The following is a 24,433-nucleotide window of genomic DNA, read 5'->3' as shown; positions in this document are numbered from 1 at the left end:
GACTATGATATGTTACCGACATTTTAGAAGAACATGGAGTACCTTATGCGCTCTTTGTTGAAGAAAATTGCATTTTTATGCATGACAATGTACTATCGGCCCCATCGAAATGTGAACGCCAAATTTTCCTAGTGTGTGTTGAAATATCAATCATAGGCGTGCGTTAATGTGTCAGATTTGTGACATATTTTCACAAACATAATTTGTCAGCAGATTTAATTTATTTTTAAACGATATACATGCCACTTGACCGTTGCGGAAAAAGCGAGGGCTGTAGCCAAACTCGGGGAAACTTGTAATAATTGTAATAGAAAGTTATAGGTAATACATATAGTACGCCACTGAACAAAGTTTTATTTAATCTAAACCAAAACAGATGACGTTTCTATGGCACCAGAAATTCGTTCACATTTCGATGGCTCCGATGGTACGACCCCACACTACAGGAATTGTGCAGCAGTATACAGGGTGATTCTGAAATAAGTTTGGAAAAAAAACCGGTAATTGGTGAAGATGAAAAGAAGTCATAGACAAAAAAAAAATTCTTATAAAAGTTTTTTTCGTTTTCGAGATACAAATGATTGAAAATTTGGTCAAAATTGCTAGTACGCTGCTGAGTTAAAGGTGATTACCTGATTATCTTGGTAGTTTAACAACAATAATAATCAAACGTGCCCGTCAGTCACAAACGTAACCTTACTCCTCTCGATCATTTCCATAGAAACATTTACAAAGCAGTATGCTTGCACCTACGCCTTCATTGTGGAGTTGATGTAACAATGGTTGCTAATGAAGTGAACAAATTCGGACAAATTTTCCCTATTCATAGGCGTTGAAAATACAAGGAAATAGGGTAATTTCCTTCCTTTTGATTTCACCTACAAAAGTCATTTACGCAGAATATTTTGTGTCAAGGATACTCTACATTTTTTTCCAAACTTATTTCAGAATCAGAAATGTTTCAGACCTCATACGCGGCATGCCAAGGAGGATGAAAAGCTGTAATTCGAGCTAGAAGTACAAATTGGAGATACTAGAGCCATTTTATACTTGCGTTCATAAATTTGCAATTTGACATAAATCTTTTTTTTTTTTGTTATTTTCTGCGTTATATGGGGTTGCTGGTGCTGTTAATCATCTTTTATGTTTTTCCAGAACCTAACATTTACAAGTAGGTACAATAGTTTTGATGTTCAGAAATTATATTTTCTAGAAATAAATACGTGTTGCGATAATTGTTATAGGGAATATACAGTATGGAAACTTTAAGTGGCATAAAATTTATAACTTGTACAATTGCAGCCACAGAACAGTTTACATCTACATTTATACAGGGTCTATCAGAACTGGCGGACCAAAATAATACGGTGGAATCATCATCTTCTGGGAATAATAGGAAAAATGTTTTAAAAAATCCATCCTCATTGGATTTTAAAATAAGAACGTTTTTAATTGACCAATCGCGTGTAGATATAAAATTACCTTAAAAAATTATATTAGTTCTAACTATCGAAACAAATTTGATTGTTGCATAATTGAATATTATGTCATAATAAATTATTTCTGACAATTACAAAAGTCAATAAAAACGCTTAATCTTTACTTCTTCAGAATACTTTGATATGCTTGTCTTATATGGACAGTGTGATGAGAGTGCCACAGTTGCTGCTCAGGTATTAAGTTTAGTCTCTTTTGTTACTTTCTTAAATAAACTGTCGTTTGTGTGGTCAAAAGATTTTATGCCAAATATTATAACCTGAAAATGTCCGTCATTGCACAAACAATGCGGATACCTAACAATGCATAAGCATCATTTGAAATGCGTCCATAGTTACAAAACTTACAAATAAAGCAGGAACACTAATTTATAGGTAACTTAACATCAACAACAGGATTGGTCAGTTTAAATTGCTTCTTTCCTAATCACTATTTAAGATAGATTTTTTTGAACATTTTTCCTACTATTCCCAGAAGATGATGAATTCACCGTATTATTTTGGTCCGCCAGTTCTGATAGACCCTGTATAGCAGGCGTTTATTTTTTTGAAGTGAAAACTTCTTTAGGCGCACTACATACATTTTATTCCTGGGCAGTGAATTAGTTTCATGCGACACGGTAAAATCGTAACGCACCACAAGCGAAAATCGTTCGCAGATCAGCGCAAATCGTCCGCAGAACGACACGGTAAACTAAAATCATGGGAGTCGAGATTTTTTTCGGAGCGAGTGAAAAACAATCAACTGTGCGTCACTTGTCAGTTTTCAATTTTCAGTGATAATTGTGTTGTGACCTGAGTGACCTCAGTGCAGAGCTGCAGGAGTAACTGTATAAAGGGCTTTTTTTGACAATGTATTGTGGGTTGAATTTATTATTCCGTCAGGCTCATTATCACTCGTGAAATGCCCTGTATAGTTTTATATAATATAAACGATAAAGACACGACAAATATTGTAAGTTTACAGATGAATGTAGGATTTAATACGTAATTCTCGATTATATGGCTTCAACTATTCTCAATTCATCTATTGGAAAAATTAGTGCAGCAAAATGTGAAGAGGAAAATTGACAAATTATCATAATACAGGGTATTGCTATGAAACTTTGTGTTGTGTTCAATATCATCGTCAAGAAAATAAAACTTAAACATCCAAACCTAACCTTACAAATTTTGCCAGAATGTATCTCTAAAAGCGGACGTACTCGTATTTGCAGTTTCTATTGAAAAATACAGATTTTTGACATTAATTCTTTATGCCTTGCTCCTTATTCCTCCAAGTACTATTATCCATAATGATATATTTTTTTATGTTTCATTGAATGATTATTTGATTTTTATACCTTGACAACGAGATATATTAAGTAGGCTATAATGCCCTAGGGCGTATAAATCATAATGCCCGCTTATTACGCCCGCTCAAACAAGTCGTCATAGATATGAGCCACCGCAAACTAGGAAATTTAGCAAAATCAAGTTCACAATTTATAATTTTTTTAAATGTTCACAAATTCAAATGCAGTGAAACATAAAACGTTGTATGCACCACGGGCATTACTCGATGTTTATGCTCTCGGGCACCTTAAAAACTCTCGGGCCTAGCGTCCCTCAACCTTTTAAACTGGTTGCCCTCGAACATAAACATCTTCATAATGCCCTTGATACATAAATAACTATTATAGAATAGGAATAGGTACATATTACAATGATATTACTTAAAATCAGTAACGGGCATCATAGAAGTTTTCACTTCTGTCGTGCGGTCTTAAGCACACACTCTTTTTTTTATTTTTGCGCACTGTAAATTGACTTTTTGTGTCAATGTGACGTTTATTAACAGTGGCGCATCAGCGTGTAAGTAATTAAAACTTCTTTATAAATTAAACAATTATTTTATTATACACAATAAATAAAAATCCAAAATTTAACAAACTGAAAACTTACAATTTAACAAATAGGTACAAGGATAACTTTTTACAAATTAATATTTGGTGTAGGCCCCTTGTTTATTAATAAAGTTTTGCAACCTTCGGTTCATTAATAACACTACGCCAATGATTTTTTCCAAATTACAATAGAAAAATAATGATGTACGGTTGGTGGACAAATAAAACTGGGACACTTAAAATTTAATCTATGTAAATCAGACCATTGAATTGTCAGTATATTTGTCACTTTCTACATAATATGTCATACCAAACTTAACCTATTTGTAATAAAGCCGTAATTAAACGATGCAAATTTGTAAATTTTGACTTAGGTGATTGTCATTTTTGTCCCAGTTTTATTTGTCCATCGACTGTACCTAAACTGTTCCGTGACCGCAACTGTACAGGGTGATTCAAGTTTTACCGCCCGAGCGAAAACACACACCTCTAATCAATTTAAAATTCTCAAAAAATTCAGGAATGATTTTGTATCGCTGTAAAAATTTCAAATTTTTTAATGAAACTAGTAAATACATAAACTAGGCAAAAATGTATAGGGAATTTTTCCATTTTTGAATTTTTTATAAATACAGTTTAAAATTTGTAATGAAATGTGGTAGAAATATAAATATATACACATTAAATGTAATGTTTCAAGTACTTGTAACATTTTAAATTTATCTAGTGTTTAAGAATACGTGGGAGGAATGGGGGAATTATTTTGCTTTCCAAGAAAAATTGTGGAATTCCCTATTCATTTTTGCCTAGTTTATTTCGTTTTAATTCAATAACCGCTACATTAATTTACATGATTTTTCACTGAGAGTCCTTTCAAACATTTAGGAAAAATTTGATGTCATTAAAATCATGAAAGCATCACCGGTTTTTGAAATAAATGGAATTCGATATTAAAGTGCAAAATTTAGCTATGATTTATTATTAAATTGGGCGGTCACTTCCACAAAAGAGGTTAATTTCATGATAAAAAGTGTTTTTTTTTTTAAATTCAACACTGTATCACATAATGACCGTTTCATTAAAAAGTGTCATCACTTCAGCACAGCTTCGTCTCCTATCACCATATCCAAACATCATTAGAACTTCTATCCGCTCGGTTTCACTTAAACGCTTTCACATAATAATTAATAAAATAGGTAGAAACTGTTTTCAAAGGTAACTATGTTTATTTATTTTTGAGAATTCTTATGTAAACTATTATTACATGTGATACATCGTTGAATTCAGAAAAAAAAAACTCTTTTCAAAAATCATAAAATTAACCCCTGTTGCCATTTAAAAAAAATCAAGTTAGCTTTGTATCTCGAAAACAAATGTAGGTATAAAACTGAAAAAATTGCAAAGAATAGAATTTAAATGCTCTTAACTATATACCAAATATCAAGGATTTCAGAGAAACCATTCACGAGATATTTAACTGTTGCCATACTTTGTAGCGACCCTGTATATTTATTGCGACAAATGTTCAAAATGGGCACCGTTTGTTTCTTAGCATATTGCAAATCGATAGTAACATGCATCCCTTACGTTTCATAACATTTTCGGTGTGATTTGCCTCAATTTAACTTTAACTGAAATCAACCTAACCTAACACGATAATTATCAATTTCTATTACGGATTTTTTTTATTCGTTCTGCAGTTACTACCAACAATATTATACAGGTGTCCCAGAACTCGCGGATCAAATTGAAACTGTATATTCCTTGATGGTAATGAAGGTAAAAAACGTTAAGAAAAATATTCAGGGTGCAACAGCTTTTTAGTTATGAATTAATCAAATTGACCAATAGAGTTCGATCTAATTTTCCCTTTATGAGAAAATTGAGTATCTTCCCTCAAATGCCAAGCAACGTATAATTGGATGAATAATAAAATTATTTTAGACAACGAGTGTTAGAAGTGCAACTTTTTTTCACAAGTGTGGAAGGTTATTAAACGAGTCGTAGACGAGTTAAATAATCCACACGCATGAAAAAAAAGCACGCTAACACGAGTTGTCTATAAATTTTTTTAAAATTTCATAAATCAAAACCTAATTTAACTGTAATTTGTGCTTCCATTTTGGTCAAGTGCGGTGGCCGGTTGTGGTAACTAAGGAAACATTATATTTTTATTGTTGTAAAATTAATTTGTCAGTTTTATGTCAGTCTCAATAAAAGTCAAAATTAGTGATTCAGATGAAGATGCTGAAATTACTAGTGGACTAAAGAAAGGTGGGTTTAATGTTACTAATTGTTCTAATCGTTATTTCAATTTTCATTTTGATAAATCACTTCTCTGTAGAACACGTAGGTATATCGTTCATTCATGGATTAAAACCAAGCAGTTAAAAAAAGTTCCTGACGTCATAATTTTTTTCACTAAGTGAAAAAAAGTGATAAGTACTTCTAACACTAAAATCAATGAAAAATAGTCAACTTTTTTTCATTGATTTTAGTGTTAGAAGTGGTACTTTTTTTCACTAAATGAAAAAAAGTGATGATGTCATCAACTTTTTTTAACTGCTTTGTTTTAATCTATGAATGAAGGAAATATATATTTTACAAAGGAACTTATTTATTAAAATGAAAATTAAAAGAACAATTCGAACAATTTGTAACGTTAAATCCAGCTTTCTTTAGTCCAGTCATTTGATTCATTTGAAAATTTGTCGATGATTCCATAGGTACTTGTTCGCTTGGCACTTGGTTAGAAATTTCATTGGAAGAAATTAGGTTGGCAAGCTTTATTTTATTTTCCGTCGAATCAGCAATGTAACCTTCAGCTATTGAGGACGTCTTCCAGCCTCCATGCCCTTTGAGATTGGTGATATCTCCTCCAGCATCCACTAACAAGGTAGCCGACGTCCTTCAGAAGCTATGGCCAGTGTAAGCTTTTATGTCGGTTAACTGAAGGAATTTAGCAATTAACGAAGGCGTTTCTCCAATTTTGTTGATCCCGACAGGTTGTTTGATACACTTCCCTTTTTGGTAATTTATGAAGAATCGTCGAGTTTCAGTGTTTAGTGGTAGAAGTGCAGCATATTTTCTGTAATATTTAAAAAACTCCACATTGCTTATAACAAACCTGCGATCAATTTTTGTTTTCGTATCCGGTACTTCCACAATTATCAAGTCTTCTTTTTCCTGGATGTTATCTATCGTCATTTTCGTTAGTTCCTCCCGTCGCATTGCTCCAGAAATTCCCATAATTAAAAGCACCTGCATTATAGAGACAACTGTCAGTACATGAAAATTATACGAAATAAAAATTTTAATTATACCTTCATGAATAAGTACGTTTCGTCCTCTGCTTCCAGTAAAAATTTGTTAACTTCTTCCCTTGTAAACGTTTTGGATTTTTTCGGTTTATAATTGTCCGACATCCGTTTTAAAAATGGCACAAGTTTATTAAATTTGCTGATATCGATATTGTGTTTTATATTAATGGTGGCTTTTATTAACATCGAGTAGGTGGACCACAATGTTGAAGATTTCATAGTTTTGCTTTTTGCAACGAAGTATGCAAGGAGGATATTTTCATTCACTTTTCCTGGACACTTTTTTCCTTTACACCATTCCGAAAAGATGTGGTAGGTGTGCTCATACACTTCTTTGGACTTTTTATGTAGAAGCCCGGCAATTGCGGCATTTGCAGCTTCAGGATCATTTGAACCACTCATTTTTATTGAAACTGACATAAAAAAGAAAATTTCAATAAACATACAACGTTTCCTTAGTTACCACAACTGGCCACCGCACTTGATCAAAATTATCTATGTCAAAATCGAAGCACATAAAATTACGGTTAAAATAGGTTTTGATTTATGAAATTAAAAAAAAAAATTTCTGTTGGTCATATGTTAAGTCATCTTTTTAATATTTAAATCCTACACTAAAAACAGCAATTTAAAACACGTTTCCCAGAACAACGTGTTTTAAAAAAATTAAAACACGAAAGAAGTATGAACAAGAATGGTTTAAATCACAAGTATAACTAGTCAGAATACAAGTTAATAAGAAAATTCAAGTTTCATTCTTCTCATTTGTATGAAAGTGAAATTCACATTTATGAAAATATTGAACACCATTGGTTGACGATGATGATGATGAAGTATCACTTGTAGATAACTCGGTTGTAGTAGTTGTTGTACCCCCAAACACCTTTCTGGCAATTTTGATGCGTTCCTCTACGCAATCTTCGATGTATCCTTCTGCGACGGTAGAAGAACGCCAACCGCCATGTCGTTTCAGTGAAACTAGATCTCCACCTCCTGCAGCTAGCAAAGTTGCGGAGCTTCTTCGGAAGCAGTGCCCCATATAAGTTTTAGGATCCTCTAACTTCAGATACGCGGCAATTTTAGAGGGAAGTTGACCGAAGGTGTTTATTCCCACAGGCTGTCGAGTACACTTCCCATTATTATAAAACAAGAAGAATCGATCATGAGATGTGTTCACGGGACGTAAAGATGCATATTTTCGGTATATGGTTAAAGGGTTAACCACGAAGTCTTCTCCAATAATGGTGAACTTTCTATCTAAATGCGTTTTGATATCTCGAAGTGTTACAATGAGAACTTCTCCAGTATCTTGAATATCATTTACAGTGAGGTCGCATAACTCCTTGCGCCGACATGCTCCAGCAATGCCGAAAATCAAAGCAGCCTATAAATTAAGGGAAAATTATTATTTTTTGTTTTAACAACCAAAACATAAATACCTTCACAAATAAATATGTTTCGTCTGCAGCTTCTAACAAAAACTTTTCGATATGTTCGCGAGATAACACCTTCGATTTTTTCGCATGATGTCCCACATTTATCTGCTTGAGGTAAGCAGTTACACTACAAAACTTCTCAATGCACAGGTTTTCTTTCACTTTTAAAGAGGACTTCAGCATCGAATAATGCGGCCAAAGTGATGCAGGTGACAACGTTTCTTGCTACAAATCAAATTAATTAATTATAAACTATGTAACTGAAAATGGATAATTCCAGACTTACCTTCTCGTCTAAATAAGCGAGTATTAGCTCTTCTGTCACAGCGGAGACTTTGTTGTTTTCTCGCCAATAGCAGAAACTTGCATAAACCTTCTCGTACACAGCTTTGGATTTCACGGGTAACAATTTTTCCCGCAATAAGTTCGCTTTCTTTAAAATATTTTCGGGAACTTCGTTTGACTTTTCCATTTTCGTTTATATAATAAACAACATATCCATAGCGACTAGTGACGAACGTAGTTGACCAACAGAAAAAATTTTGAATAACACTCTTGCGAAAACTTATAAAGTATCTCGGGTGTCTATACAACTCGACTGCGTCTCGTTGCATAACGACAACCTCGAACTTTAAACTTAGGTTTTCGCACTCGTATTATTAATAACTATATAGACAACTCGTGTTAGAGTGCTTTTTTTTCACGCGTGTGGATTATTCAACTCGTCTACGACTCGTTTAATAAACTTCCACACTTGTGAAAAAAAGTTGCACTTCTAACACTCGTTGTCTAAATAAACTATTCAATATTTATCTGGTCAACTTGTTGAAACAGACGTCAAAAGTGACAGCTACTTTTGAAACAACCAAAAATGGGATAATTTCGCCAAAGGCAGGTGAACAAATGTATAGAATCTAAATCAGGGAACGCAAGAAGTTTCCTCTTCCGGCAATGAATGAAATATGGTTTGTTATGAGTGAAAATTTCCAGAGCAATTGTAACCTTGAGGTTGCTTGAGTGGTATGGAAAATTGCCGGGAGGGATATGATGAGTTGAACCTTTGTTGATGGTTGATGGAAGGTAAAATGGCGACGTAGCGTCAAGTGAGTACCTAATACATCGTACTACCTTAAAAATCTTAGCAAAAAGTGAAATATGTAGGGCCTGTGAAGTGAATCGGAATCACAAGAAATTTATCCTGACTCCTGTGCATACACTCTGCATCTGCAACGTATTAGCGCAGCTACACGAGCGGGAGTCGTCATCCTCGTAATGAAAGAAAAGACTTTTAGGAACATTCTTGACATTGCAAAAAAAGCTGGAGTTACATGTAGGTTTTGAACAACAGATCAAACATAGTGGCAGTTCTGAAAGAAAGAAGACAAAACTGGATTGAACTAACCTATTTATTTTAGCATCATTATTAGTAGAAATTTAAGATAAAATTTTATAACTAAACGATGTAGAATGCAACAAATGAAATAAGAAACATGCAAAATAAAAAGAATAATTTATAACAAGTGTTCAAAATGACCACCTTTCATCTGAAGGAATAGGCGAGCTCGTTTTATTAAATTTTCCCTTGCCAGTCTAAGCATATTAGGAATAACAGTACCTAGCCAGTGTTTCGTAAATTTGGTCATTTAGTTCTTCTAAAATATTGATAGGTTCGCGGTAAATATAGTTCTTCAAATATACTTCTTCTACCGTCGTCATCAAAGGACTGAAGAACAGCATCTTCAGTCTCTGGCGTTCTAACTTCTCGCGGGGGACCACCAATTTCTTGTCAGGTAGGCACCAAGGACCCAGTGTCTCGAGCGCGGTACACCAACCGTAGAAATACGTTATAATTTGGATGTGGCAAACATCGTGGAAAACGTATTGCATATTCCCTTGCATCCTCACGTGCATTGCGCCGGCACTCTCCATAAATTATGAGCATTTCGGCAGACTCTGCAGCTGTATACATGGTTTCAATACGAAGTTAGACAATTTCGAATCAAATTATAACTTGACGTTGTCAAAATCTTCACAGTTGCCCAAACATTTACTTGAAATTCCATACCATTCTTACTAGAATTATGTTGCTAGGCAATTCAAACTTTTGGTTAAATTTACGTGAAATTCAAATGAACAGCGTCCTTCTGATTGGTCAACTTTAATTATTCATTACAAAAAATCGATTATACCCTGTCCTTTTTGTTAAACGCTATTGCTTTCAGTTATCACCAAGGAAAACGCACTGTAAGTTTGAACCGCGAGTTCTGGGACAGCCTGTATATAGCTATACTCTGTTTGTGAACCTGATGTCGCTAAGCCATAAAACCCCGAAGTGCTGACAGATTCCAGTGCGGCTAAAACATTTCGTGCATTTATGGCAACCCGGTTACGACTTACCGGCAACGAACTTAAAAACGGAGTATACCAGATGTCATAGTTTATACTATTGATAATGATACCGGGTGATCAAGAAGGACTGTTTAAGTTGGCAGTACAATTAAGAAATTTTTTTAATTCGGTTATTTGTAACACTGCAACTGGATATGTTTTGTTGGTTTATTTTATAAATATGTGATATAGGTATAGCATTAACAATGACAAGCCACCAACAACCGGAAGTTACTCCTGTTATACGATTTAAAATACGATCCAGTGTTACCAACTTAAACAGTCCTTCTTGATCACCCCGTATATTTTATGCTTGCGATATTTCCTTTGTAAGCACATAATAGAAATACATAGTCGATATACTAATAACTAATTTACAGTAATTTAGGATTTTATTTAAAGTTAATATCATTATGTAACAGTAGTGTTTCAATTATTATTGAAATGTATTTTTAAATTTTATTAATACGTAATCAAAATGATGGATATTTCTTTTAAAATGCACATGAAGATGTATTTTTCTCTATTGCTACACTTATTTTGTGTAAAGTGACGTTTACTCAGGATGATTAAAAACGTTATACGTAGGAAAAAACTCATAGAGACATACTACCACTCTCATAGAGTGGTAGTATATCTCTTCGGTTGAGAAAAACCACAACTCAACAGTTATTAGAAAATATGAACTACCTATATACAGGGTCTATCTGAAATACTTGTGTTAATTTTAACCAGTGGAAGAACTCGCCAATTTATGAAACTTTTCTCTATATACAGGCGTCCAAAATTTGGCGCACTAACTACTTACCACCTTATCGACGATGTTTAAATGTACTATTCCGGACACGGAATCTTGTCCATAATTGACATTTAACTGACAAATATGTGTGAACTGGCCTTTATTGAATATAAGAAGTGATTTTTAATAATTGTCATTTATTAATGACGCTAATGATTGGTTTACATCATTTTTTTTAGAAATGTCAAAAAATGTTGGCCAAGATTCCGTGTCCGGAATAGTACATCAAAAAATATGGAAAACATTTTTCAGATAAAAAAAAACAAAAAAAAATTAATTATTCAATTAACGATAGTATGTACAATGTAAACAAAGATATACTCGTACATCATTACCTTGCAATGTTGCTGTAGTGGATTTAAGATACTTTTTACGATTTTCAAAGCTTCTAAATTCTCTATTATCCAGGATTAGATATTGGTAGTGAGTGATCTTGTACTTTGTGATAATACGTACGATTCAAGGTAGTTTTCATGGCAATTTAATGCATATATTTCGAAATAATTGAGCTATTAAGTGCCACTTTCAAAGACCGCCAAATTAGCAAATAAGTCCAATAGAAATTTTTAAACATTTTTCTGACGCACCGTTAGTGCGCCATTTTTGGGACATGCTGTAGTTTCACTCGCGTTTTAAACTGGCCCAGTCATGTCAAAAAAAGCCCAATTTACACACGAACTCGTTAAATAAACTACTAAATTCGATCACTCAATTTAAAGAGGAAAGTAGGCGTTTGCATCACATGTGAGGAAAGTAAATCACTTCCCTCACTAGTGAGGAGAGTAAAAAAAAAAATTCGATCCTCACTTAGGTACTTTCATTGAAATAACATTCAGATATAATTATACCGGGTGATTCAAGTTTTACCGCCTGAGCGAAAACACCCACTTCTAATCGATTTAAAATTCCCAAAAAATTCAGGAATGATTGAGTATCGCTGTAGAACAGTTTGTAAAAATTTCAAATTTTTTAATGAAACAGGTAAATATTTCGTTTTAATTCAATAACCACTACATTAATTTACATAATTTTTCACTGGAAGTCCTTTCAAATATTAAGGAAAAATTTGGTGTCATTAAAATCATGAAAACACCACTGGTTTTTAAAATAAATGAAATTTGATATTAATGTGCAAAATTTAGCTATTTTTAAATTGGGCGGTTCCACAAAAGAAGTTGACGTACTAGAAAAGTTGTCAACAGATGTTTCCCAACAATGAGGTATTTATTTATGACACTGTATTTGTAAGTCTTCGTCATTTTTCGCTGTTAATGTTAAAATTGGAATAATTCAAAAACTAATAATTTTCTTTTGATGCGAATTTCACAAGTGTGTTCTTTGATTTAATTGTGAATTTTGAGTGTGTACGAAAAAAAATTGTTTTGCTTAAAATCGATTTTTTAAATTTCATGGTCCTGAATGAAGTAATGCGGGAAAATTGATTGCACACATTTGAAGTTGTATATCAGGAGAATGTAACCCTAAAGTTGCGTGATTTTTACTAATTTTTGAATAGGGTTAATCGTGCGGGCGGTAAAACTTGATTCACCCGGTACATTTGTAAGAATTCTTTATTAACAATTAGCACTTACATAGTTACTTAACTTTTTTTTTATCAGTACCTATTACACTGCCCAACAAAATAGTACTTTTTGATTTTTTCCTTTGATATTTTTATCGTTTTTGTTTCATCTTAGTTCGCTGATATCGAATATGAGATTAGTTTTTGCGCAACAGCTCTAGTTTTTTAGATTTTTTTTAAAAGCTCTGCTGACTCTGTAGGGTGGAATATTTTTATGTTTTGTGTGGCTTACAATTGATTTTGCTTAATATTTCGATATGGCTACGACACGGAGATCTTGTTTAAACAATCCAGATGTGTGCCAAAATTGTGTTGTGTGTCTGCGGCAATGGTCAAGTGGAAAAAAACATGCTCTCAAATTCAGAACACCCATGATTTGGCGAGAACCACAAAATCACCATGACCAGAGCTACTTTTGCGTTGTTAACATTAACGGGATTAATTCTGGAAATCGAAATAAATGGTCATATCCTAAATTGGTTTCGTCCCAATGACTTATTCCACATTCAGGTGAAACATCAACATTGTCATCAACGTGTTATGAACCAGATCTTATTGGAAATTGAATAAGAGGATATAACCGAGAAAAGCGAGGGTGGGATGAGGATTTCTCATCTAGTTAGTTTTCAGAACTTTTTAATCAAAATGAATTGAACCCAATAAAAAAACTCAAACTTTGTCAATTCGATGAATGAATTGGAATCTAAAGCTTGGAGATCATTTGTTTTGGTGCTAGAAGATTTTCTGAGAAACCATAGGTAGGATGACTATTCTCGCTTAATTGAGGGCATGCTGCCCAGTTTGAAAGGTCTAAGGTGCAATATGACTATTAAGCTACATTATTTGCACTCTCGTTGGGATCATTTTCCAGAAAATCTTGGCGATTTCAGCGAAGAGCAGGGTGAAAAATTTCACCAAGTATACGCACAGTTGAAGAGCGTTATCAAGGAAGGTGCGACATCCAGTGATGGCAGATTACTGCTAGAGTGTACAAAGAGATCTACCTCAAGCCACACATTCAAGAACATTTTCAAAAAGAATATTTGTATTATTTTCTGAATGATTTTTTTAAGAAAGTATCTATTTAGTTGCTTACAATTTGTCACTTAGTTTAAAAAAAAAGTAGAGCTGTTAGAAAAAAACTAATATTATTTTCGTAATCAGCATCTTAGATGTACCCAGGAACGCTGATTAGATTTCAGGAAAAAAAGTCAGTGTTGACCAGTGTTATATTAGGTAGAAATTAGATGTACAATTTTTTGCATGAATTGAAACTCCAAATGTTTCTGATTTTTTTTCTAAATAATGTGTCGATACAGAGCTTGGCGTTGACACCAAACTATATATAGCACTTCTTCTTGTCTCTATTGTCTCTATTGTATTCCTCTCCGTGGCGTGTTCGAGATTTTATAGGTATAGTCCATTTTTTAATTATAGTCCGATGTATCAATTAAAAAGCAGAGCAACTGTCATATTGCTATCTCTTTTCAACATAATGTAAACAAACTATTGAATTCTTGTACGTATTGTATTAAGCGTGTCCCACTATGCATCTCGCTTTAGCATGTGCGATTAGAGCAAGACGCGAATTGTACGTTTATTCCACTAGCGACGTCAAATTTTTAGGTTACGTTTTAACCACGTTATTTGTGATAATTTTGTTTAATTTTGCTTGAAATGTCCTCCGTCTTTTGCCAACGAAAAGCATGTGGACAGATCCTTTTACCGAATTTGTAAATTGCAAAAATTATATTGGAATTGCGCGGAAACTTGCAAGACTGGAAGTTAACAGGTAAGGGGGTGAACTAATTCCTAGAGAGTTGTTTTGTGTTCATGGCGTTGCCGAAACAAAATCTAGGAAGAAAGAAAGACAGTCTAAACGTGGTTGTTTAGTGTTGTTTTCAACAATTTTTAATATATCTGACCTATTAGTTGATCAAAAGCGTTCTGAAGGGAGCGGTTTTTTGAAAAATAAAATTAAAACGGAGGAATGAATTTGCAGAAACACCAAGAAAGCACGAAAGAACACAATATCTGTCTCATGTTGCCTAAATAAATTTTCAAATATTGGTAGAACCATGCACTGCTGTCAAATGTCGAAAGCAGACGCAGGTCATGTCGACTTCTTGATTCGGACTAAGCTCATCGGACTATAATAAAAAAATGGACTATAGGCAATAACTTCAAAGTTACCTAGTTCGTATTTGGTAAATCTACAACACTATCTTCTACTTCCATCACTATTTGTTTAGTAAATTTTGTTTAATATTCAAGTTTTGAGGTAGCTCGGTGGCCGCATGGCTGTCGGAGACTGTGCTCCGAGGTCGCGGTCCCGGCGCTAGTGGGTTCGAATCCCACCGAAGGGGGAGGATTCCTTCGAAGGAAGGAAACTCCGCCGGGCCATGGATGTGTGTGTATGTCTAGTAGGGGCTGACGGTAGGGTGGTGGAAGGAAGAGCGACACTTTCCCGACATCACCGTGAGGTCAGCAGGGTTCAAATCCCAGGCCGGATGGGCCTGCTGTATTTCATGTTATGTTGTCCAGAAAGAAAAAAGGAGAAGAGAGGGTGGGTATGGGTGGCCGGGGAAAGTACCCCGGAGCCCCGCCGCACATAAAAGGAAAAAAGTGGAAAAAGCCGACCGCAAGGTACCTGATAGACCAGTACGGTGAAAAGGGAAAGGCTATTAAAAAAAAAAAAAGTCAAGTTTTGGTAAAAAGACAACTTGACATTCATTAATTGAATTTATTGTTTAATGTGAGCACGGATACGTGATGTTCAAATTTTACTTCTATGTTGATTTGTATAATATAATTGATAATACATATGCAAGATAAACCGAAAGCTTCTTGATGTTGGAAAAAATAGTACATGCACACCTGAGGAAAGTTCCATTCCAAAACTCGAATGATAAGATCCACTCGCTATTGCTCGTGATCCAACTATATTTAGCGATGCATCCCTTATATAACATTATACCTATAACAATATATGTACTATTATTTTTATTTAGAAAAGGAAAAGGGATGCTCCGTTGTGTTACAGATGAAAGGATTGAACCATACTTGACATGGAGGGCGTCTTTATCCCAAAAGTTTTCTACCGTCTTAACTCAAATTTATAATTTTTGGTGATCAACTGGACAGTGGTTTCCCTGGCGTTTCATTTTTAAAAGAATCTGACTTATTATATTTAAGATCAAAGACACTTTTTCCAAAGAAACAGAGACAAACTAAATATTACCAGAGTCATTACAGCATTCAATAAAGTGGAATAATCAATTGGACATTGGTCTAAAATCTGTACTGATATTGAAAAATCAAGTGAACTAACTGTTTTCAGTTTTGTAATTTCTTACTTTCTATATTATCAATCACTATTATCGTCTGCTAAATTGTGTATGGTACAGAGTTGTGAAACTTTTTGAAGACGCTCAAAAGATTTTCATCCCTGTTGTTATATTTATTATTATATTCAAGAAGGAAACATGATGATATAATTGTGTTGAAAATTTTACTCTTCAGCCAAGGGTAGAAAGATTTGTCTCATTTACTTAAGTTAAAATCTTGACGACAAATTACGCAAACATCAAATAAAGTTTGCAGAGAACATTGTACTCGTACAACAGCAGGGCAGATTTTCTTTTCAAACAGAATTTTTAATACACTGGCTTTATTAAAAAGTGTGGTCGACCCGAATAAGAATTTTTGTTTGTTCGTTATCATTTATGAAAAAATACAAACTTGATAATTTCCTTATCACTACTCAACGCTCTTTGCCGATTCTGTTCACGCTCAATATTAAGATTATTTTATGTTTAAATGTAAATTATTTACGTGTGTTGGTGGCTTACACATTTTGTAAAAATGTCGATAAAATTCGACAATTCGACAGAGGACAGAAATAATGGAATAGATTATGAAGTATCGTAAATATTTTACAAGGAAACTACATTCAGATAAATTGATTATAGCATTATATGAGGCAGAGCCATCATCATTTTCTTTTTCAAACAAATTGTTCGTGACGTCATTTAAGTGGTCTTATTTGAGCGAAATAATTTTTGGAAATATCTCGCTCGAGTAGAAGAAAATTACTTAAGATTTAATCGGTGCAAAGTTTGGTAAAATTTATGTTAGGAAATATAACAACACATATAAATGGCGTATTTTATGATAATTTATGACGGCAAAGAAAACAAAAGTGTTGTGCAGAAATTGCAAAGAGGTCTAATTTGTAAACCCGACAAAAATTAAACCGCCAAGACTTCAGGAATGAATGATGTAAAAACTTCTCACTGTAAAATGTCTTCACTTTGTGGCAGAATTTTAAATGGATCTAGTTTTTGTTTCTTGTTAAAAGTATTTAATGTGTCTCCACATATATAAAACGAGGGGACCAAAAAGACCACATTTCTATTAGCAATAAACAATTTTCATTATTTAATTGTTTCTGTTTATATTCTCGAGTGTTTAATAAATAGTCGCTTGTCTCCCGAGTCTAGACGAATCTTGTTAAGGCAAATAATTTCCGATTGAAATTCCGAATTATCGACGTGCATCCATTACAACTACTTTTTCGTTAGTAATTGCGTAAGAGTGAAGAATTAGCTAATTTATTTGTCTCAACCAAAGTTTAAATCTTGCGTTTCGTTGTCTGCTTGGGAAAGTCGATTTATGTGTGACGTATACAGGATGTTTAACAAATCGAAGAGAAGCTTTTGCTTATAAGAAAAAATAAAGAAGGATAACAGAATGTTATTTTTAATCAACGAATTTTAAGCAGACTCAAAATTAAAATTCTATAATTAAAAAAATATAACAGTAGCATTTTATATGATTTCGTCGGTTCATTTGATGTGAACTAATCATAATGATAAAGATTTAAGAGAAATAAATATAATTTTTCAATATACAGTCTGTACCTACGTAAAATATGGAATAAATTCTTTATTTGGGAATATAAAAGATTCTACGGACCCGTCGATTTTTATTTTCAATTACACAAATCTTGTTTCATTTTCTTATACTACTATATACAGTGTGTCCAAAAAGCCTGGAAACACCCAAATGAAAACGTAACGCATAATTTTTGAAAAAAATCTAAAGACAGGTCAATTAGTTTTTTAAAAAAGATTTCTGTTGATAGTGTTTGTTCGGTCTTTTAGATGACCTTAAAAAAGTTATTATGTTATAAAAAAAAAAATAGGTTTTTTCGGGAAATTTCTTACGTAAATTGAAAATTTTTTTGACCGTCGGGTAGACAATTAAAAGATCCTATTAAAAACGGTAGTAAAAATGCGTCGTTGCTATTTAAATAAACCTCTGATGATATCATAACACCTGTTTTTGCGTTTTTCTCGAAAATCATTCGTTTCTATTTTATTGGGGTGTTTACAGACTTTTTGGACACACTGTACATATATACATTGTATATGCTTTTTTGCCCTACGGACTTTCCCATTCGGACTTTCCCATTCCTAATTACAATATAAACAAAAAATAACATTTTTATTTATATCCTCCACCCCTTTCTATTTCTCTTCTTTCATTCCTCTTCCGTATCTCTTTCATCTATCTTCTCTCCCTTAAATCTCTATTCAATATTTCTCCCCGATCTTTTCTCCGCCTCTTTCTCTCATTTCGCTACATCCATTCCACATGTGCTCAATTGTCTCTCTCTCCTCATTGCACATTCTGTACCTTCTTTCCTCTCCTTCCATCCAATACCTCTTTTCACTCTCCTCGTTCTCACATCAAAATCTCGCCGCCTTCATTTTTCTTTCATTTGCACTCTCTCTTCCCAGGTACTCCGGAATTTACTCTGTACTCTCATACTTCCTGTGGTATCTGAATTCTTGATTCTTTCCCTTCTTTCTTGCTTGTCTGTGTCTTTGTTCCTTTCACTCAGCTCTTTCCTTTTGCTCTTAGTTTTTCCACTTCTTAACTGGCATACCCGTTTCTCTGATAGTATTTCTCTCTTTCCTTCTTATCCGTGTTTTTTTTTCTTTTCTTTCCAACATTCCGTTAGTATCCTGCACTCTTCTCCTCCCGCCATTTTGTCTTCAAACTTTGCCGCTGTCTTTCCTGCTATCACTCTGAACCTATTCCTCTTCCCTGCCTATGTAACCTGGCGTTTCTCTGTCCACTCCTAGTACCTCCCTGAAATATTGTTCTTGCACTTTCTCTACCTCTTCTTATTCCTTCCATCCCCAGATCTCTGCCCCGTACATCAATATAGGTCCCTACCATTCTCCTCCTGAAATCACCTTCATACTTCCTCTCTCCTATTCCCCAAATACATCCCACTACCTTGTTCGTTTCCTCACTATCTCCCTGATATGTGCCTTATCGTGGCTCTTTCATTGAATGTGTAACCCAAGTATTTGAACTCGTTTACTGGTTCTACTTTCCTTACTTCCCAATTCCACTCATTCTCTTCACTCTTCCTCTTTCTCTTATTGAACACCATCATTTTTGTCTTCTCAACATTTACTTTTAGCTTTTAATTCCTCACATACTTTCCCAGGCTCTTCATGATGTCATCCTAATTTTTTAGATGAATCACCCCGCATATTTTTTCATTTCTAAGCTGTCCGTGAAGAACTGATTTCAAAAACCTGTGATACTGAGGATCTGAAGTTTATAAGTTGGAAACTAAAGAGATTTAAAAATAGTTTTTTTTACTAAATTAAGTACTTTTTACTTTTTGAAATCTCTTACAACAAAACCCATAAATAGCAACATAAATAACCATTCAACTGGTTAATTAAATGTTTGAAGTGAAGTTTTTCTTGTCCCTGATACCTAGTATCCCAAACGGTCGATAAATTCTTGCTCAACACTATATCCACAGAGGGTTTTCCTTTACCCAGTATGTAGAGTTTTGAATGCCGACTTCATCATTAAATAAATTATAAGTAATAAATTTTTTTTATCTGAATGGGATTATCGTTGCATAGTGTGTTTTTTTAAATTTGGCGTCGAAGTAGACGTTGAAGAATGGAGTGAGAGAGCACCGCTCGTGTAAAATTGTAAGATTTAAACAGCTGATCCGTAATCCGTAACCTGTATAATGCGTTCACAATCGACAGTTCAACGCCTACTTCGACGCCAAATTGAAAAAAACAACCGTTATGTCTATTAATTTGTGACAGAACTCAACTCCATTCTTCGGTCTGAATCATCGTCAGATAATTCTTGTACAAGATGTATCTGGTGTTCATTTAAATTTCCCGTCAAAGTTGGCGTTGAAGAGTCGATTGTGAACACACCACAGATTACGGATAAGCTGTTGAAATCTAACCTCACTTTTTGTATTGTTTGTTGTTTGTGTTTTTAATGTGCAGGCTGACGAGTGGTGCGTTCACAATCGACTCTTCAACTCCAACTTTGATGAGAAATTTAAATGAACACCTGATACAATTAACAAATCTACATTGAGATGACAGAAATGTTGCTAAGTAATACTAGCCTATTAAAAAATTATTACTGTACTATTTTTAGAAGTCATTAGCTCCCAACTGATCAATTTCCGATCATAAGTGAGCTAGATTTTTGAAATCTCTTTTTCATAATGGGTTTAAAAATTACGCAATATACAGAATGTTCGATTTAAAAAAATGTCCACGACGTCATAATCGGAATAGGGAAGGCGTCATAGCTAAACAATACCAAAATATGTGCAATTAACAATAAAAATTGACATGTTATATGAAATATTTTTATATTCTGAAATAAAAAATGTAGCTACTTTATGTACATACTATAGACAAGATAAATAAATATTCTCTGATAAAAATGTAAATTCTCCAACAACAGATAATTTTTACAAAAGATTTGGAAAACTGTAAATGTACATTTACAAAAATATATCTCGTTGAGCTGTTGAAAACATTGAAACTCTTCCAAATTTCTTAACGTCCTTGTTATGAGTAGTGTTTAACAACTGTCACTGGTGGTTACACCTATAAATTTTAACATGATCGCCAAACTGAATTTGTGCCAAGATTTAAATACAAAACGATACAAATAAAAGTGAAATGGATTATTATTTACCTACGCGAGTATTTTAATTAGAAACGGTCTTTTCGACCAGCCTTCATTTCTTGTAATTCTTGTCGTAACTCCAGTGGACGAAAATTCTCATTTCTCAATTCCAGAACATTCTAGTCCTCTGGCTGAAATTTAACAGTTCAAGGTGAAGATCTTTGAATTTCTTTCAAGTCTCTAAGACTGTGAAACCTGATTATCTGACTTTTAACTTTGTACGATTTTTGGCAAAATACCTAGTCCATCGTCAAGTCTGTGAAATGAGAGTGAATGTTTGTTGATGATTTAATTTATTATTTCTGCCAACTCAAATGTGTGTTTGAAGGCTCTTACATGTTCGTACACATAAGGGAATTTATTTAGCGCCGTAACCGACACATCTCGCATCAGGTTTACGTTATTATAATTCAGAATGATTCGCCACTGCACGTTCGCATTTTAAGTAAGAATCAACGTACTGATTTTTTGCTCTTTATTAATTTATAAGACAGTACAATTCACAAGAAAGAGAGGAAAATACAAAAAACACAAAACAGGAGGTTTTTACAGATCGATGTTACTCTTGAAATCGGCTGTTTAAATTCTTAATAAATATTGTTTTATAAAACAGAAGATGCGTTCCCTGACTAAACTCTGTGAAGGAGGATGTAATAATTTATGTAAGCTGTTCACGAAATTTTCGCAATTAAAGAGATACAACAATCGATGCGGCTCTTCCGCGATATTCCAGGTACCCTTTCGGTGAAATTTGATAATGAATAGTAGAGAACGATGATAAATTTAACCTGTTTTACGCAAAATCAAAACAATTCTGGTGAGACAGTCAAAACTCTTAATTTATGGTGGTGTAATGAACTGATCTGCAGTTACAACAAAATAATTTTATTTTTATTGTATGTAAAGAAAATTAAACGCAAGTCTTCAACATAAATGATCAGTGATGTTTTGTTGTGTTCTGGGGTGTCCGACCTTTGCGCATTTCACAAGATTCTTTGCCCTGTTTACAATTTTTATAGAAGTTTTGTCCGTTTGATATGAAGGTGCGAATTCGACTACAAATTCACTGACGTCCTTATTGCGGCGGCAAGACATTTTTGAGAAGTCCTTTATTGCAATTTAAACGTTAAACAGTGCCAACAGTGACGGACCCAAAAACTGATAATAACTAATAAGTCTGCGATTTGAAATCTACTAACCGCCCGTAGTAATAATGAAGCGGAACGATGCTCGCTGAGACTGCTCAAAATCATGAAATTCATACGTTTCAGTTTTTGTTGGTGTAAAAATCAGCAACCGTCCAGTAAGCCAAAAATGTTTCACAACAATAATTTGGTCCATACGATCAGATATTTCTTTTACTTAAACGTTAACTGACATTTTTAGCATTGGCGTGCGTATGGTAAAGTGTGATATTAACTTTTGTGAGATATTTACCTATTTGATGATTTATGCAACTTATTGCAACAAATAATGAGCTGCCTTTCTAAATTTTCTGGAGTAACGAAAGTCTGTTGGCAGTGTCAAAAGCGGTGTGTAAAAATTAATATTTGCCCCCCTGTGCCTTTCCAAATGAGTGGAAAGCCAAATTTTTTATCATCGAAGAAAGGGAATGTGTTAAAATTATTTGAACCATGTGATAACTCAAATAAATACGGTGCGATCAATTAAAAAATAAATCGAGTCGGCGTGTTACCTATGGCAACCCATGCTATAGCATAGGCTCCAAAGCAAACTCGATTTATTTTTTAAATGATCGCTCGGTACCAATACTAAAGCTTGCTGAGAAAATTTCTGGGAACAAAACAGGCTCATACTTGTGTTCCGCAAATTAATAATAATAAAAGGGTTTTCGTAAGTTGTCTGTTACGAAACCATTTTGATTATTACTAAGCACAGCCAAAGTTTTGAGTTATAAGTGAAAACGAAAAACCCTGGTATTCAGGGGATAATTTTACTCTTTATTAAATGTGCCTCTAATCCAGTAATTTTTTGTAAGGCTTTATACTCTGTACTGAACTACAAAATATAAAAAAATCGACCTAGATTCCGGGAGTACATTCCTTGGCATTGTGTAATTTGCTGTGTCGTGTGATCCGTAGGTATTTGATTATTAAACTTGGAATTGTTTTTTTTTTGTGTCAAGCGAAAATAGTGGCGGCGCTTGGTCGCCCCTGTGTGGGGCACACTTAGTACACCTGCTTGGCACTGTGACCTTTGAACATCACAACTTGTAACACAAGCACGTTTAAAGATAATACTGTACATTTATCTAAATTAAATGCCTATGAAATTGTTAATGCTGTAATTTTCAATTGATGCCGAAGGATTCATATGCATGCCTTATAAATTGTGTTGGTGTGTTTCGCGAAACTGGCTATGTGACTTATAAAAAAGGTGCTGGTATCAAAGAAACCGTCACACGAAATAACTTGAGACGGACGTTTTCCAATCCATGACCACCTTTGCCCAAGATAATTTTTAATATCCCGGTATTACGTTTGAAAAATGTTTTGTATCTAATAAAAAGTAAGAATTGGTCGTTTAAATTTGACTTAAAAAGATATTTTAAACTAGCACATACTAAAGTGGAGATGAATACTGTAATGGATGGATGGATAGATACTATAAAAAATCCAAATCACTTTTGCGCAGAGATGACTGGAAATACTTAACGTGATAAATTCTTGAAATCACCATAAATAGTAGAAGTGCACTTAGTAACACAAGCATGAAGGCATGTGTGAATAGAACTCGTAACACTGCTTCATAATAATTGATAAAGTAGCCGCCTGTCGAGTATAGAACGTCCATAATTATGATTTCCTGTGTTCTATGTTTATGAAATAAAACTGCACATTTTTCAGTCTATCCCTCCCATTCAATCATTTCTTTATTTGAAAAGGCGTCCATTGAAAATGATTACTGTTTGACGTTTGTTGAGTTTACATTATTTCAGCCGACTTGGCAAGCCACGTGGTAAATTTAATAAATTTATTTTTGCTCTAATTCCGTGATTATTTTGTTTTGTACCATGGGCCAAACTGAAATTGATGTATAAAATACTAATCTAATATCCTGCCAAATTTCACTTGAAAATTTCTACTAAAAAAATTATTAACAGACTTTTTAGCATACTGGGTGCCCCAAAATTCGCGGAACAACTTTGCAGTACGTTGTTAACTAGTCATTAAAATATCATGTAAAAATGTTTAAAAAAACAACCTTCATTTTTGTAGAAGATGTGCACCTATTTGTTACACTAAGGCCCGTATTCACCAACGCCAGTTAAAGTTAACTGTAGGTTAAAATACATATACGAAAACATTCTTACAACAATAGGTAACTAAAGTAACGAAGCATTTTAACCTACAGTTAACGTTAACTGGCGTTGGTGAATACGGCCGTTAATGTGGCAACATTTAAAAATATTCTATGTATCCTAATAGTATGCAAACCGTCGGCTTTTTTTAAAAACCT

The 24,433-nt window shown here is 33.8% G+C and overlaps 1 protein-coding gene across 1 annotated transcript; it reads right to left on the bottom strand.

Annotated features, from left to right (window-relative positions):
* Positions 1-7,282: 7,282 nt before the first annotated feature.
* LOC138138814 (uncharacterized) lies at positions 7,283-8,781 on the bottom strand. The gene is made up of 3 exons (XM_069058903.1): positions 8,425-8,781; positions 8,142-8,363; positions 7,283-8,086 (listed from the first exon to the last, which is right to left on the bottom strand). The coding sequence occupies exons 1-3, from the start codon at positions 8,608-8,610 to the stop codon at positions 7,448-7,450; spliced, it is 1,047 nt and encodes a 348-aa protein (XP_068915004.1). The 5' UTR covers positions 8,611-8,781; the 3' UTR covers positions 7,283-7,447.
* Between the last annotated feature and the right edge of the window lie 15,652 nt (positions 8,782-24,433).

This window comes from Tenebrio molitor, chromosome 9, assembly GCF_963966145.1.
Source record: "Tenebrio molitor chromosome 9, icTenMoli1.1, whole genome shotgun sequence".
NCBI lineage: Eukaryota > Metazoa > Arthropoda > Insecta > Coleoptera > Tenebrionidae > Tenebrio > Tenebrio molitor.
The sequence above is the reverse complement of the archived record's forward strand: the minus strand, read 5'-3'. Positions and strand labels throughout refer to the sequence as shown.